At 33.8% G+C, this 18,710-nt stretch overlaps 1 protein-coding gene across 2 annotated transcripts in view; it reads right to left on the bottom strand.

Annotated features, from left to right (window-relative positions):
* Positions 1-2,272: 2,272 nt before the first annotated feature.
* The window catches only part of CDC37L1 (cell division cycle 37 like 1), a 28,864-nt gene continuing 12,426 nt past the window's right edge, over positions 2,273-18,710 (bottom strand). The window contains exons 5-8 of one of the 2 annotated variants that reach the window (XM_037797030.1): positions 18,366-18,488; positions 14,609-14,773; positions 12,356-12,429; positions 2,273-4,347 (exon numbers count right to left, since the gene is read on the bottom strand). In XM_037797030.1, the coding sequence (XP_037652958.1) occupies positions 12,394-12,429; positions 14,609-14,773; positions 18,366-18,488 (324 nt within the window). In that variant the 3' untranslated portion in view covers positions 2,273-4,347; positions 12,356-12,393. The remainder of the gene's footprint in view (positions 4,348-12,355; positions 12,430-14,608; positions 14,774-18,365; positions 18,489-18,710) is intronic. The other variant, XM_037797029.1, reaches the window with a different exon arrangement.

The raw sequence follows: 18,710 nt of genomic DNA, 5'->3' as shown, positions 1-18,710 counted from the left end.
CAAAAGGAGGAGTAGAACAACACAGCTATGAAAATCCTTCTTCCCTATGACCAAAATCCCAGAACATTTAACTGAAAGTTTTGCACATACATCCATTATTTTCGGAAAAGCCTATTAATTTTTTATTAAAACAAAAAAAACCTTTGTTTTTAATCCTGAATATCATTGCTGAGGAGCCCATTCTGCTGAAAAAACATAGGGATATAATGACTATTATGACTTATGTCATAAGGAAATATGTTTGGAGCTGAATGCCATGGCTACTATGCCTTAGTCCCTAGCTAATGAGAACAGTATCAACCCATTTCCCTGTTTTCTGGAGTGGTAGCCATAGTTATTTTGGTTATACCTTCTGTAAGAGGTGTGCTGTGGGAAATGCAAATTGGCAGTAACAACCAAATTTTACTTCAGCTCTCAATTTCATTTGAAATAAGTTAAATACTACCTCAAATTTCTAAATCCTAGCCCATGACTACTTCTACCCTCAGCTACCTACAGTGGCATTCCAGCAAAATAAAATATTGGGACACTCATAATTTGTGACAAAACTGACCTATGCTAGCAATAAATCATTGTAGTTCTAGACCTCAGACTATATATTAAATTGCTATAACACTTCAAATTGCTATAATACTTCTAAGCAACAGCAAGAATAAATTTTAGCTTTAAAACATATTTAAGTTGTGTCTTCTCATCAATAGAGTATCTCCACAATTGATAAATTGCAGAAACAGCTTTCTCAGTTTTACAATTCAAGATTTTTATTTTGGAAGTTATAGTTAAAAATTTTTAAAACACAGTCAAGAATAGTTTAACTCTGGTAAAAGCAAATATGCTTTGTAGAGTCCATACCCCCTTTTTTAGTAGCTTACTGATGATCACACATTTTTCCGTATTTAGCACTGAGTAAAGTTAAATTGTCAGGACAAATTGCATTTTGGAAGGACTTTCTTAAAGTGTGTATCAAGCTGGCATTGTGTCATGTTTTTTCCAAAGGACTCAAAAGTAAATGAAGAAAAAATACCATGAAGAATTATGCTGTTTAAAGAAACCATCTGAAAGATGTGGTTATATTTTTGGGAATTTTAATAATATTCATATTTAGAAAAGATCAAACTTCAAATCTAATTCTTCAAGGCTTATGATATTGGTTTCAACTTCATTATTAGATGGTAAGCAATCCAAAAATAAACTTTTAATCATCTTCGTATCCTACCCCCACTCCCGTTAGCTTACATAGTAAGCAAACACTTATTGGATGAATCAGCTTTTACAGATGGGAAATGGATGCACAGAATTTAAGGGCCTTATTAAAATGGATATGATATATTGCCAAAATTTAAAGAAAAAGCATGACCTCAACCCTGACAAAAGTACCATTTCTGTCACACATCAATTTAAGAACTGAAACACAGGACTTGTTTTTAAAGCCAAAAATTTAAAACCATAAATTGACTTAAAATTTTTTTTCCTCTGAAAATACTCTAATGGTAACTTCAGGATCAATTTGCTTAACCTATGAATTTTTTCATCCAGTAAGAAAAAGCCACTTACGAAATAAGATTGATGTTTTTCTTTAGGCAGCATGCTAATTTACTTTTAAAAGAGTAATATGAATACTAGTCTGAAAGAAGAGGAGGACCCAATTTTCCTAAAGAGAAATTATAGGAAATGCAAGGCTCATTAGGTAAAATTTGAAAGAGCCTACTAATAATATAACTGGATGAGAATGGTACCCATCTATATTCTAGAGTTAGTAATTTAAAATCAGTATTATTTCCACTACAATTGATAAAATGAGACTGAGTTAACAGGGAATAAATGGAGTAATAGCTATTTGATTTTTAAATATTTTATTAGAAGATACATTCTATCAAGTGAAAGAATCTTTACAGGATACTTTGATGTCAAAGATGCTTGAATCATCTGTTTTGTCTTTCCATTGTTTGTTTAATTTGTTTAGGAAAACTGTCCAGCCTGAAATATGAATTGGCCCTTTGTTTAGTATACACTTCCTTACTATTTCTTAAGAAACAGAAAACAGAAGACATTTCTTTTGGTAACTTAGTTCTCAGTAGTAAAATAAATAAATAAAAGTAAAAAGGATGTTAACTTACTGTTCTTAGTACTAAAGTACTGCTAAATATGTAAAAGGCACAGTCTTTAGGTGCAAATTATGGCTTCAGTCATTGATTCCCAAAACAAATCCAATTACTTTTCACAGAACCTCAAAATGTAAAACATGTCCCTTTGAAGTAAAATATATATATATTTGACTATATATATATATATATATATATATATATATATAGTCAAATTTTAAAGAATACCACCTTTTCAGGAATAGTTTACCCGTTTTGTTGATACTTTTTCTCCTGCCAGTCTTTAGTAATTCATACCTCTAATTTGAAGGTAAAATGAAAACCAAAACAATTTTGGGTGCTTTTAGGAAGGTAATGGGAAAAAGTAGAAAAAATGGAAAGCAATGATTTAAGCAGCAATTTGAGAAACTGGGGATTTTTCATTCCTGTGTCCATTTTCTCTACTTAATAGGAAGGGAGAACCAAGAGCTTGCTCCAGAACAGGGGAGAAAAAAGGGGGAAATTTAGGGCATTTCTACAGCTGGGTCATTGGTAAAATAAATTACAGGCTGATTAACTACCATATAAATTAGTCAAACGTTTTATTATTAGAGTATATATTTATATCAAAACCACAGAAATACTTTTATTCTGAAAGCCAGGAAGATTGCGATGTTACAGATGAAGTATGATTCAATAATTTCAGTCCATTTCTATGGGTACTAAGTGTCTGCTTACTTCAGTTAGTTAAAGTAAGGTGTGAATAAGACCAAGGTCACAGGTCTGATCCCCATATAGGCCCTTAGCATTATTTGATTTCTCAAACTGAAACATGTATTCCCAATCCTGGTTAGTCATCTTCCAAATGTTTGCTACTAGTCTCAATGGCTACTGAGCCAAAGGACTATGCCCAGTACAAATTCAGAGTTCATGTCCCTATATGTCAGAATCTTAATCCTCATTTATTTTTGTGTGTTTCTAAATAAAACAAATCATCAAATATCCTGGCATATTTGAAGTGAATTATATAGGAAGGAGTAAAGCTCAGAAGCATTCTACAGTGACTGAGCCATAGGGAGGAAAGCCAAATAAAAGCCATCATTACCGATAAGGTCACCAAATTCTTAGAAAAAAGTGGTTGGCTGCTTGAGGCATTTAGAATGATAAGATTTCTCTTGCCATTTAAAAAAGAGCTATATTAGAGTGAAATAAATAACCATAATTATTAAAATCAGATTTTTCTTCCTGTTTGTTCTTACAGGCCATTAGTATTCTTTTAAAAATTGCTCCCTGAGAGGTGCCAGACCACATCAAGTAAAGAGATTAAGAGTGGGCTTGAAGTTGATCTTATTTAAACAAAACAAAACAAAACAAAACTGTATTTTCCCTATATTAGCAGATTTGGTTTTCAATCACAGCTCTATCACTTTTTATATCACTATAATACTTAATGTTAAAAGGCCAACAGAGTAAAAGTAAAATCAACTTCTAAGGAATACAGCATTGAGAATACTTTGAGAGTACATTTAATGTCTTCATGTCAAATTTATATTATAATCAAGGAGTTATCTGATGGTGCCGAAAATACAAATGTAATACTAGTATTTTAAGGGGAAAGACTTTAATTTGTACCACCCAACTTAGTAGATAATCAACTAGTGATTTATTGCTTTTATAGGATGAAACACCAGATTTCACAGGTAAATTAGCAGTAGGATACAAGTACATTTTTATCTTTAATCGTTTTTATAGAGTAGGACATGTACACATCCATATAAAAAGAGACTGTAGCAGATGCCTCCTAGAATCAGCCAGTTCTTGTAAACATTGTATTTGTGCAGATTTTCATACTTTGATTCCAAAATTGAGAACAATAAGATTAAAGGCAAATTTAGTAGCAAAAAAAAAAAAAAAAAAAAAAAGTCCAGTTTGACTTCTTGCAACATATGGTACCACTCTTCTCTTTAAGAAAATTAAAAAAACACATAAAAACCTAGCAGCACATTACAAAAAAAAAATTTACAAAACGTTTCAGTACTCTTTTTCCCTCCCATCAAAAACCAAACAAAAATAAAGTGCAGCACCCATAAAAGTGTCAAGAAAATAGCCAAGTTCTTCCTTTCTTGTAACAAAATAGTACTTGGCCTTAGCAGTCTTAACCAAATTATACAGTGTCCATCATTTTGGGTTCATCATCTTCTTTATGTACCGCTGAATTTAAACTGCAGAGAGCTGTATTGATAGAATACTGAAGATAATCTGGATTCTGGAAAAAAAATGAAAGGAAAAAGAACACAGGATAACCAGTTTTATGCCAGTATATGCAATTATATATTCAGTTTTACATCCTCATATTTCCCTGTGTAGTACAGTGGGAAAGAAGATGGACTTTGGAGTCAGACTTGGGCTGAAACCCAAGAAAATAAAGAAAAAAATGGGATATTACCACTTAATCCATAGAGATAAAGATGAAATGATGTGTGAAAAATAGAAATGTAATAAACACTTTTTTCTATTTTTAACAAGACTCTAAGTTTAACTATTTGAACATACAAAGCTACATCTTCTGTGTGATTGTACGTAATTGGCTAATGATAATTTAAATAATAATGTGGCTCCAAGCCAGCAATATATTTTGAAGATTACTATCTAGTTACAGTAGTACATGCTAAAAATGCAAATGCTTGAATACAGATTTCAAATCTATTTACTGAATGAAATATAGTTAGATTCAGGGTCAACTTTTGCTGTCTAAGGATAAAACAAACTGGAGGGAGAAATCTTTAATCTTTTGAGAGGTGTTTAGATCCACATTAAAAATCAACCAAGGATAAAGGAAGTTTAATTTAGGTTTTATTTTTTTAAACAGAAGGAGAACTTAAAAATGTTCTATTAGTCCACTTCTAAACTAGGAATAGAAAACGTAAAAACTGATTCAATAGGGAGGGGGGCAAGATGGCAGCACAGAGAGGAGTGGAATTTAGTTAGTCCCCTGGAACAACTAATAAACAACCAGGAACAATTAGTAAATAATTTGGAATAACTAGGGGACAACTGTGACTGTCCACACATCGTACACCAACCTGGATTTGGAGGAATGCCTGAGATCGCAGCCGGGATGCCCCCCACCCCCACCCTCTAATGGCAAGCTTAGCTGTAAAAGCTCGCTGTGGTAGAGAGCAGCACTCTCCCAACAAGCAAATCTAGCTCAACTGAGCTCCAACTGGGCTTTTAATTAACAAATGCCAACTGCTGAATACAAGCTACAAACCTCCAACAAGCAGGCAGAGGCTTTTAGTGACCTTAAAGAACCAGAACACCAGAAGACCATGTGTTACCTCTGGCTGACGAGTGAAACTGGAGAGTGATGTACTAGCTCTAAAAGGGGGCTTTCTATTCCTTTTTCTCTCTCTCAACCTGAAGGGCTCAGAGGAGAGAGCTGCAGCTATTTTCAGTTTGCAGTGCTCTGACACAGACAGAGGTGGAGATAACAGAGAGAGACTATTTAAATGCAGATAACTCCCTAGGGGGTATATCTTCCCTAAGAGTAAGGAGGTGGGACCCAGCTTTCCCTTCAGAACCAGACCCCAGAGCTGGGGGAAAACAGCCGAAACAGAAACTGAAGGGGCCACATCTCCTTACACTAGTCAGGAGTGACAGGCAGACAGGCGCCACCTGCTAGGCAGGTCAGGAAAAGCACAGAGACTGGAGACCTCACAGGAAAGTCTGTCATTCTTCTAAGATATGCCCTGAATATAGCACCATTCTGAGATGTGAACCTGTTCTGGTCTGGGAAAATCTGTCTGGGGTAACCAAGGAAACCAGATGCCTAGACAACAGAAAACTACAATCTATACTAGGAAAAATGAAGATACAGCCCAAAGGAACAAACTTACACCTCAATCAAGATACAGCTGCGATACTGTTTCACTTTAATGAAACAATATTAAATATTTTCAAAGAAATATGCTAAATCAAATAAAAAACCAAACCAGCAAGTTCAGGGAAGTTATTACAAAAGTGATGAAGGCTATAAAGAAAACACTGGGTGAACATAAAGTAGAAATAGAAAATTTGAAAAAATAACTGGCAGAATCTATGGATATGAAAGGCACAACACAAGAGATGAAAAACACAATGGAGACATACAACAGCAGATCTAAAGAGGCAGAATAAAAACACTTATGAACTGGAGAACAAGACACCTGAAATCCTACACACAAAAGAACAGATAGGGAAAAGAATGGAAAAATATGAGCAACGTCTCAGGGAACTGAATGACAACATGAAGCACATAAATATATGTGTCATGGGTGTCCCAGAAGGAGAAGAGAAGGGAAAAGGAGAAGCAATAATAGAGGAAATAATCAATGAAAATTTCCCATCTCTTTATGGAAGACATAAAATTACAGATCCAAGAAGTACAGTGTACCCCAAACATAATAGATATGAATAGACCTATGCCAAGACACTTAATAATCAGATTATCACTTAATAATCACATTATCAAACATCAAAGACAAAGAGAGAATCCTGAAAGCAGCAAGAGAAAAGCGATCCATCACATACACAGGAAGCTTGATAACACTATGTGCGGATTTCTCAGTAGAAACCATGGAGGCAAGAAGGAAGTGGGGTAATATATTTAAGCTACTGAAAGAGAAAAACTGCCAACCAAGAATCCTATATCCAGCAAAACTGTCCTTCAAATATGAGAGAGAGTTTAAAATATTTTCTGACAAACAGACAATGACAGAGTTTGTGAACAAGATACCTGCAATACAGGAAATACTAAAGGGAGCACTACAGACAGATAGGAAAAGACAGGAGTGAGAGGTTTGGAACACAATTTTGGGTTATGGTAGCATAGCAATGTAAGTACACTGAACAAAGATGACTGTGAGAATGGTTGAAAGAGGAAGGTTAGGAGCACGTGAGACACCAGAAGGAAAAAGGAAAGACTAGGACTAGGACTGTCTAACTCAGTGAAACCTAGAGTGCTCAACAACTGTGATAAAATGTACAAATATGTTTTTACATGAGAGAGAACAAATGAACGTCAACCTTGCAAGATGTTAAAAACAGGGTGGCAATGGGGAAAAAATACAATCAATGCAAACTAGAGACTATAGTTAATAGAAACATTATATTGTGCTTCCTTTAATGTAACAAAGGCAATATACCAAAGCTAAATGCCTTTAAGAGGGGGACATAAGGGATGGGTATGGGATTCTTGGCATTGGTGATGTTGTTTGCCTTTTTTTTTTTTTTAAATCTTCATTTTATTGAGATATATTCACATATCACGCAGTCATACAAAACAAATCGTACATTCGATTGTTCACAGTACCATTACATAGTTGTACATTCATCACCTAAATCAATCCCTGACACCTTCATTAGCACACACACAAAAATAACAATAATAATAATTAAAGTGAAAAAGAGCAATTGAAGTAAAAAAGAACACTCGGTACCTTTGTCTGTTTGTTTGTTTCCTTCCCCTATTTTTCTACTCATCCATCCATAAACTAGACAAAGTGGAGTGTGGTCCTTATGGCTTTCCCAATCCCATTGTCACCCCTCATAAGCTACATTTTTATACAATGGTCTTCGAGATTCATGGGTTCTGGGTTGTAGTTTGATAGTTTCAGGTATCCACCACCAGCTACCACAATTCTTTACAACCTAAAAAGGGTTGTCTAAAGTGTGCGTAAGAGTGCCCACCAGAGTGACCTCTCGGCTCCTTTTGGAATCTCTCTGCCACTCAAGCTTATTTCATTTCCTTTCACATCCCCCTTTTGTTGACTCTTATTCTACTTTAGGTTAACTCTATCTTTCCTTTTGTTGCTTTTTAGCTGTCATTTTTTTTTCTTTTTCTTTTTCTTTTGTTTCTCTACCTTCTTTGACTCGTCCTCCTCTGTGGAAGAAATGGAGATGTCCTTATATAGACAGTGGTGACGGTGAATACATAAATATATAATTATACAGGGAACCCTCAATTGTTTACTTAGGACAGAAAGTATGGTGGGTGAACAAAACCATCTTAAAAAGAAAACGGATTGATGAAGAAACCTTGAGGCACCACACTGAATGAAATAAGTCAGACACATAAGGACAAATATTGCAGGGTCTCAGTGATATGAACTAATTATAATATGTAAACTCATAGATATGAAATATAAGGTAGCAGGATATAGAACAAGGTTAAAGAATGAGGAGCAGTTGCTTATTATGAGCAGACTGTTCAATCAGGTTGAACTTAAGTGTTTGGAAATGGACAGAGGTGACGGTAGCATGTTATTGTGAGAATAACTAACAGTGCTGAACTGTGAGTGAATGTGGTGGAAAGGGGAAGCTTCGAGTCATGTATGTCACCAGAAGGAAAAGTGGAGGTTAAAAGATGGGAATGTATAAAACAGTGAATCTTGTGGTAGACAATCTCTGTGATTAACTGTACAAATACCAGAAATCTCTTTCATTAACTAGAACAAATGTATGACACTATAACTAGAAGTTAATAATAGAGGGATATATAGGGAAAAATATACCTATTGCAAGCTATGTACTACAGTTATTAGTATTTTAACATTCTTTCATCAATAATAACAAATGTACTATACCAATACTATGAGTCAATATTGGAAGGGGGCTGGTTTAGGGATATGGGAGAATTTGAGTTTTCTTTTTTTGTCTTTATGCCTTTTCTGGAGTACTGAAAATTTTCCAAAAATTGTGGTGATGGATGCACAGCGGTATGATGGTACCATGGGCAACTGACTGTGCACTTTGGATCTCTGGATAATTGTATGGTACGTGAACAATCTCAATAAAATTAAATTAAAAAAAAACTGACTCAATAAATCAAAAATTAAAACTGTTCATTGTTAAGGCACCATGAATAAGGACGTGAATTTTTAAGACCAAGTACTTGAGGGAATTCTTCTCCAAGAATTCAATTTTGTCTGCTCAGTTGTTCTGAATATCTATTAGTGACAGAATTTTACTGTTGTATCACCTAATTTCATGTATGTTTATTTTATTTAATATGTACCAATGAGGAAAATAGTCCCATCTCACAAGGAAGCAGGGTTTTCAAAACATCTTCTTAATAAAGTACAATATACCTTGTGATTCTTCTATTGTAAAAGTAAAAAAGCTAGCTAGCTTGGATTATTCCCAATCAGGTCTTTATGAAGGAAATAGCACAAATAACTGACTGAGGTCTAGGATGCTAAAATAACCCTGGATCTCAGTTCTAATTCTGCTTCTACCATTTAGTAGTAATGCCATCCTCAAAAAGAGAATAAATTATCACAACTAAATCAAATTAAAAGCTAGTCTATTGATTAAACTCAAGATGCTGTTACCTTCTCTCTCTCTCTCTCTCTCTCTCTATTTTACATAAACGTTCTGCTTTAGTCCTCTCAAAAATAAGGATAATGGAATTTGGCCTATGTCACATTGTTGTCAATTTAAAAACAAAGAAAGTAAAAGCTAAAATGTTGCCCAAATTTAAGCTTTTAAAAAATGGTTTATAACATTATTACATTATCCCACTTTTCAAATATCTCCCACTGTTTGAAAAGAGTGTTAATATCTTTCCTGGCCATCTAGGCCTGCCCTGGCAGTTTCCAAAGGTCTTCAGAAGAAAGCTTCTAATTACTTTATTAAAACCAGGCTCCAGTTTATCATGGGAGAATTCTGAATATTAGAGTTGGCCAACAATATTTTCCAGAACTCATCCACCCATCTCCCTAAGAACTGTCATACATTATCATGGAGGATACCTAACTACATTTAATTTCTACTGACGGCTCCATATTTTCATCTATTAACGTACCATGCAAACAGTAACCAAAAGAGAGCTGGCATAGCAATATTAATATGGGACAAAATAGACTTTAAGTTAAAAATTACTAAAAGAGAAGAAAAAAAAGGACACTATATATTAGAAGGGTCAATCACCAAGAAGAAATAATAATCATAAATATTTATGTACTTAACCACAGTGCCCCAAAACAGAAGAGGCAAACACTGACAAAACTGAAGGAAGAAAGAGATGCTTAACAATAATAGTTGGAGACTTCAATACACCGCTTTCATCAATGTATAGAAGATCCATAAGGAAACGGAGAGCTTGAATACTATAAATAAACCAGGCCACAGACATATACAGAATACCTCACTCAAAAATAGCAGAATACACATTCTTCTCAAATGCACATGATTCATTCTCCAGGAAAGCCAATGTTAGGTCACAAAACATTCTCAATAAATTTAAAAAGACTGAAATTTCTATAAAGTATCTTTTCTGACCAAAATGGAATACCACTAGAAATCAATAATAGAGAAATGGAAAATCCACAAATCTATTAAAGTTAGACAGCATACTCTTAATCAGTGGGTCAAAAAAATCACAAGGGAAATCAGGAAGTATCTTGAGACAAATGAAAATCAAAACACAACATACCAAAACATATGGGACATAGTGAAGGCAATGCTAAGAGGGAAAATTTTAGCCCTAAATGCTTACATTAAAAAGGAAGAAAGAGCTAAAATCAGAGCTCTAACCTTACAACTGGAGGAATTTGAAAAAGAAGAGCAAACTAAACCCAAAGCAAGCAGAAGGAAGGAAATAACAAAGATTAGAGCAGAGATAAAGGAAATAGAGAAAAAAAAATAGCACTAATAAAACCAAAATTTGGTTCTTTGAAGAGATTAATAAAATCGACAAACCCTTAGTTAGACTAACAAAGAAAAAACCAGGATGCATATAACTAAAATCAGGAATGAAGGGTGAGAAATTACTACTGACCCCACAGAAATATAAAGGATTTTAAGAGGATATTATGAATGATTATAAGCCAACAAATAAGATAATCTAGATGAAATGGACAAATTCCTTAAAGTGCACACACTACCTACACTGACTCAAGAAGAAATAGAAAATCTTAAACCAGTAACAAATAAAAGAAATTGAATCAGTAATCAAAAACCTCCCAACAAAGAAAGCCCAAGACTCTTCAAAGAAGAATTAATATCAATACTGCTCAGACTCTTCCAAAAAACTGAAAAGGAAGGAACACTTCTAACTCATTCCAAACCAGATAAAGATACCACAAGAAAATTAGAGACCAACATTCCTCATGCATATAGAAGCAAAAATCCTCAACAAATTACTAGCAAACAGACTCCAACAACACATAGAAGAGTTATACACCATGATCAAGTAGGATTTATCCCAGCAATGCAAGGATGATTCAACATAAGAAAATCAATTAATGTAATACACCGCATTAATAGAAGGGGAAAAAATCGTATTATCTCGATTGATACAGAAAAGGCATTTAACAAAAATCAGCACCTTCCTGATGAACACAATCAGAAAATTAGGAATAGAAGGAAATGTTTTTAACATGAAAAAGGGAATATATGAAAAACTCACAGCTAATATCACACTCAGTGGGGAAAAACTGAAAGCTTTCCCCCCAAGATCAGGAACAAAGGATGCCCACTGTCACTACTTTTATTCAACACTGAACTGAAAGTTCTGGCCAGAGCCATTAGGCAAGAAAAAGAAAGAAATGGCATCCAAATTGGAGAGTAAGAAGTAAAAATCCCCATATTTGTAGATGACAGGATCTCATACATCGAGAATCCTGAAAAATCCACAACAAAGCTACTGGAGCTAGTAAATGAATTCAGCAAAGTGGTGGGATAGATTAACAAGCAAAAAAAATAAAAAATAAAAAAATAAATTAAAAAAATGAGTGATGTTTCTATATGTCAGAAATGAACAATTTGAAGAGGAAATCAAGAAAAAAATTCCATTTACAATAGTAACCAAAAGAATTAGATATCTCAGATTAAGTTTAACCAAGGATGTAAAGGACTGTACACAGAAATCTATAAAACATTGCTGAAGGAAACAAAGAAGACCTAAATAAATGGAAGGACATTTCATGTTCATGGACTGGAAATATTGTTAAGATGTCAATTCTACCAAAGCAATATAGACTCAATACAATTCCAATAAAAATTCTAACAACCTTTGCAGAAATGAAAAAGCTAATCATCAAATTCATATAGAAGAATAAGTGGCCTAGAATAGCCAAAACCATTTTGAAAAAGAGTAAAGTTGGAAGGCTCACACTTCTTCATTTTAAAACTTACTACAAAGGCTACAGTAATCAAAACAGTGTGGTACTGGGACAGGGACAGACATATAGACCAATGGAATGAATTCAGAGTTCAGAAATAAATCCTCATACCTTTGGCCAAGTGATCTTTGACAAAGATGCCAATCCACTCAATGGGGAAAGAATAGTCTCTTCAACAAATGGTACTGGAAAAATAGATAGCCATATGCAAAAATGAAATGGACCCTGACCTCACACCAAATATATAAAATTAACTTAAAATGGATCAAAGACTTAAATATATTTAAGAACTAAGCTAAAGAAAACATAGAGAAACATCTTCAGGACTTTGTGTTAGGTAGTGGTTTCTTAGACTTTTCCTCCAAAGTATGAGCAACAAAAGAAAAATAGACTGGACTTAAAAACTTTTGTACGTCAAAAGGACTTCATCAAAAAAGTAAAAAGACAATGTACAGAATGGGAGAGAATATTTGGAAATCATATATTTGGTAAGGGTTTAATATACAGATTACATAAAGAACTCCTACAAGTAGATAAAAAAAAAAGACAAAAACCAATTAAAAAATGGGAAACAAGATTAGAAGAGACATTTCTCCAAAGAAAATACAAATGTCCAATAAACATATGAAAAGATACTCAGTGTCATCAGCCATCAGGGAAATTAAAACCAAACCCCAACAATGAGATGCCATCTCACACCCCCTTGAATGGCTACTATTAAAGAAGAGAAAATTACAAATGTTAGAGAGGATGGGGAGAAACAGAAACACTCATACTTTGTTGGTGGGAATGTAAAATGGTGTAGCCACTGTGGAAAACAGTTTGGCAATGCCTCAGAAAGTTAAGTATACAGTTACCATATGACCCAGCAATCCCACTTCCAGATATGTACCAAAAGAAATGAAAGCAGGGATTTGAAAAGATATTTTCACCCTAATATTCACAGCAGCATAATTCACAACTGCCAAAAGATGGAAGCAATCCCAAGAGTTCACCAGCAGATGAATGGATAAACAAAATGTGGTATATATATACTGTGGAATATTATTCAGCCATAAGAAGGAATGACATACTGATGCATGCTACAATATGGATACACTATGAAGACATCATGTTGAGTGAAGTGTATGTGACATAAAAGGACAAAAATTTTATGATCTCACTTACAGGAAATAAGCAAAATATGCAAATTTATAAATTTAGAAACTAGAATACAGGTGACCAGATACTGGATGTGGGAAGGAAATGGGAAGTCAATGTGTAACTGTTACGGAGTTTTTATTTGGGGTGATGGAAATGTTTTGGCAATGGATGATGGTGATTAGGCACAACTTTGTAAATAGTATTATTTTAAGTATATAATTCATTGGATTATACTTAAAAAGGGATAAAAAGGGGAGTTTTAGGTTGCATGTAAGTTACCACACACAAAACCCAAAGAATCGTACAACACAAAAAGTAAACGCTAAACTTAATAGCATAATTATGATAATATTATTTCATCAATTCTAACAAAGGTACCACACTAATGCAAAATGTTAATAAAAGGGGAAACTGTGAGAGTGGGATATATGGGAACTCTGCACACCTTCCGCTTGATTTTGTGTAACTGTATAACTGCTATATAAAAAAAAACCAAAAAAGTAAAACAAAGACATAAAAAAATGCTACTGCCAAAATCAGAATGAGCAAGAACTGCCCAATGATGACTTAAAATAAGTACCTTAAGTAGTGTAAGACAGACCAGTGTTCTCTCTCTCCTTTTTTGACATAAATTCATTCATGCTTGTGACATAATTTTATCTTGATATGACAGCACACTTCGAAGAGGCTCAGACAATTGGCCAATACTACCAGAAAGAGCAGCTTAGCATCAGCAACATAAGTGTGTGCTAAAAATGTAAATCTGGTAGGCAGCACCAACATGAGGGGCAAAATACTATATAAACTCATGCAGCAGATAACCTTGTTTGCCTACTGGACAAATGCTTTGAAGTTCATTCATCCACATCAATTCCTAAGGACGTAGTTCTACTCAGAATGAGACATTCCTCGGGAGCCATCTTGAGGAATATATGATTGAGTTTATCAATTGGTAACATCTGCCATTAAGAATGCTTAATGCCAACTCATCTCTTCTACATTGAAAGGAGATGGAATCTGGTGACTCTGTAAATATCTAAGCAATGGAGGAGAGTCAATGCCAAAACATGACATGAAATGAAACTCAGGATTATCCTATCTTCTGAGCAAGAATACTTTAAAAGATCACACATGTATTACATATACGAAAGGTAGTCCAAAAGAAGAATAATTATGTGAACTAATACACTTACAAAATAAATATTTACTTTTCCAACTTACCTGTGGTAAGGATTCTAATAAACCTATAGCTCCAACACCAGAATAGGGAACATGATTCTCATCTGTCATAGGATGAGAACTTTGTGACTGAGAATAAAGTCTTACTCTTGACTTGAACGCTTCAAGTTCATTTTTGAATGCTTCAAAATAACCTTCTTCTTCTGCCTAGAGAACAAACAAAAAGACAGTGTCTGCCAAGGTTTCAGACCTATACCACACAGTAAGTTGCATATATAAGGTCATGCTGTTGTGTGATGGGGTAGGGGTATAAAGACAAGGTGAACAGTTTAAATGTAGAGAAACCAGTGATCCCTGTCAGATTTTGTGAAAACTCCCTGTTTTATACATACAATGATTACTTTCTTCCATTTCCCTTTTCTTCAGCACAATAAAATGAACTAAGAAGAAGCAATCCCTTTTCATATATGCATACATAACTATAACAAAAGTAAGGCTTTCTCTGTATTTCTCGATTCATCCGGATCCTTCTTGTGATCTAAAATAGTCCTTATTTAACCTTTCAAATTCATTCTATACTCTTCCCATTGCCAACCAACAACCAAGCAATATTCTTAAAACCTTAAAACCTTCTCCGTCAATTAGTGAGGGAGCACTATTACCTGTTTCTAACAATTCTCCAAATATATACTTCCTATTAGTAGAAAGCCATGAAAACCGATTAAAACTCAATATTTGATTTCACTATGGAAATACATCTGTCTAGTTAAGCAAGTAGCTTCTTCTCAACATTATGGGAAGAAAAGAGTACGATGACTTATGTTGTGGGAATAGAACTCTTATGTATCCAACAGTCTCTAATATAAGCAAATTCTTGACCCAAAACTCCCTATAAATGTTTCCTCCAGAGATAAAGAAATGACACAAAGCATCTCCTACACTAACAGAATGTAAGATTTAAATCAAGTGGTGGAAAAGATCTTGTCAACGTCTCATTCCTTATTTTCAAAGGGCCCATTTGTCTGAAATGCTATTTTTTTCTTTAATTACAGTTTTGGCTGTATAACCAGATTAAAGTCTATGGATTAGCTTAGTATCTATACATACACTGAAGAAAATGTTCTGTGCTGCCATTTTATCTTTTCCTGAATTTAGGAAGCATTTCCTTTACTATATTTTTAGTATCTCACTTCAATCAATATATGGTACCCATATGGACATATAAGGAATGTTAGCCTTTGTATCCAAAAACAATCCTTCTGAAATGGTTATGCAATAAACTATTAAAGGTACTGCGTGGCACAATTGACCTTACTGCATGCCTAAGATCTAAGGATCTAGATCTAGAATGACTTGACCGATTTTCTTTTTTTTAAGTAACCTATGGGTTACTTGCTTAATTTCTCTATGCCAATTTCATCACCTGTAAAATAGGGATAATCTCAAAAAAAATGTTATGAGGATTCAGTGAACTAATCCATATAAAACGTTTAAAACAGTACTTGGCACAAAGTAAACATCCAATAAGAATTATTATTTCTTAATTTTTTTAAAAAATTAAGAACACAGTGTTTGGATTGAAGACCACTATCTTTCAGCTCTATTTTGTCAAAGAAAATTTTAAAGAATATATGTAGTTTGGCCATGTTCCATTGTCCTATTAAGCACTAGTTCAACTATATCCATTAATGTAAGGTGAAAAAGAAAGTATGTTTTTCGTTACCCTTACGTTAACTAAAAACTTAGAATAACCAGAAACCTGGCTAAAATACTGGTTAATCATTTACTCATGGAAACTCTACTGTTTTGGGAATACTTCCTATAAAAGTTGCACTTCAGAAGAGTTTAAGGCATTTTAGTTAGGACTACCGCCACTCTGATTTCTTTTTTAATTTAAAAATGTAATTATCTTTTTTCTTGTTTGTAAAAGGAAATATGTTCTTCGTAGTCATGAAAAATGTACATTTCATTTATAATTCTACCACCCAAGTATAACTAAAGTTAACCTTTTGGTATATTTCCTTCTAACCTCTCTTTGTGCATGGCAAAATTTATCATATATGCAAAAGAGCACATAAAATACATATGTACAGGTTACTGGGGGGAAAAGAAACCATCACGTATTCACAGACATTAGGAAATAGATCATCACCAGTACCGTAGAAACCAATTTCCAACCCTAACCCTACTGCCTTCCTCCCTGAGGTTACCATTATCATGACTTTTGACTTAATCATCCTTTGCCTCTTTAACCACTTATGTATGTTTTCCTAAACAGTATGTTGTTTAGTTCTGCTTGTTTTTGAACTTTATAAAAATAGGTTAATACTAGATATATCATTCTACAACTTTTCACTCCCTTGTTTCTTCATCCTTATGCTACTCAATATTTTACCAAATGAATACATCACAATTTACTCATTCCACTGTCTGCAGATCCAAATGGGTTCTTCCCAGGGTTTTAGCTATCAAGAACAATTCTATTGTAAACACTGTGATTTCTAGTGTACATGTGTAAGTTCTTCTAGGTTAGCGGTTCTCAAACTTCATGGTTTCAGGACTTCTTCACACTATAAAAATTACTGAGGAAGCCAAAGAGCTTTTGCTTATGTGAGTTATATCTATCAATATTTACTGTTAGAAATTAAAACTGTGGAATTAAAAAATATATAAATTTATTGACTATAAAATAACTTATTACTCACTATAAAAAACATATTTATAAAAAATAACTATTTCACAACACAAAAAATTTAGGGAAGGGTAAAAACTTATATTTTTGCACATCTCTTTAACATCTGATTTAATAAAGACAGGAGTCTCACACTCTGCTTCTGCATCAATCTCTACTGAATACTCAAGAGACTGACAATGAAAAAGGCAAATAATATATTAATATTATTGTGAAAATAGTTTTGACTGAGGATCTCTTGAAAGGGTTCTGAAGATCCCCAAGGGTCCCTGAACCATACTTTGAGGACCAATTCTCTCTGGTATATGCCTATGAGAATATCTGGGTGTTAAGAGATATACTTGTTCAGCTTTACTAGGTAATTTTCCAAAGTGGTTGAACCAATTTGTACTCCCACCAGCAATGAATGAGAATTATTATTGCTCTATTTCTTATACAAGTTTTAAATTATTAGTGAGCTAGTGAGTGTGAAATGGTATTTAATCTTTTTTCCTAGGTATATATATTTTTCTTTAACATGGCCAACATTATCCTTCATATATAAATGTACATCACTTTTTTTTCATTTCACTGTAGCATAAGCATTTCCTCAGGTATTAAAAACTTAATAAATATAATTTTAATGGCTGCATAATATTCTATGTACCACAGCTTTTTAAACCATTCCTCTGACTGTTGAATTTTTAGTTTTAACTATTTTTCATTATATAAGTCTGCTTTCCCATTTAATTGTGAGTTCTACACATGGAGGATCCTATTATCTGTTTTGTTCAACACTGTATCCTCAGCATCTGAAACAGATATATTCTGCATTACTAAGCACTCAATATTTATTAAACGAACAAATAACTGAACACTCCAAGTTTCCTGAATATATGCTTTTTGAACAGGTCTCAATTTCACAAAGACACTAAAATACAGCCTCTTACATAGCTCCTTTAAGTCTAAATTAGCATGAAATCAGCAATAATTTTCATTTCACTGTAAAACCTACAGAATTTAGTCTCTGGTAGCATGATTGGATGATTTCCTTCTAGGTGTATGGACCAATTAAGCCTCAGCTAAGGCCCTAACATTCCCATTTAACAATACCAAATAGCTACTTACTTTGGCTTTCTGGAAAAATAAACGAAAACACCCTCTTGGATCCACATTACAGTTTTTGGCCATTTCCATAATAAACTGCATTACAACAGCTTGATGTGCTATTTGTTCCATCAGAGCCCCTTTCTGAAAATAGAGTAAAATTATGAGACATACTTCTGGAAACATATTAAATTGGTATGCTGAGTTAAAATTTTAATTTTTAGAGTACTTTTGGTTTTGTCCCTTTAGCTTTATCCCAAGTCAAATACTATACAGACATAAAAATAGCATATTTTAGTTTTGATTGGCAGAAAGTTGCTGTTTGTATTTGGACCAGAGTAGCTAAAGGGGAACCATGCTACTGGC

The sequence above is a fragment of the Choloepus didactylus genome, chromosome 10, assembly GCF_015220235.1.
Source record: "Choloepus didactylus isolate mChoDid1 chromosome 10, mChoDid1.pri, whole genome shotgun sequence".
Taxonomy (NCBI): domain Eukaryota; kingdom Metazoa; phylum Chordata; class Mammalia; order Pilosa; family Megalonychidae; genus Choloepus; species Choloepus didactylus.
The sequence above is the reverse complement of the archived record's forward strand: the minus strand, read 5'-3'. Positions and strand labels throughout refer to the sequence as shown.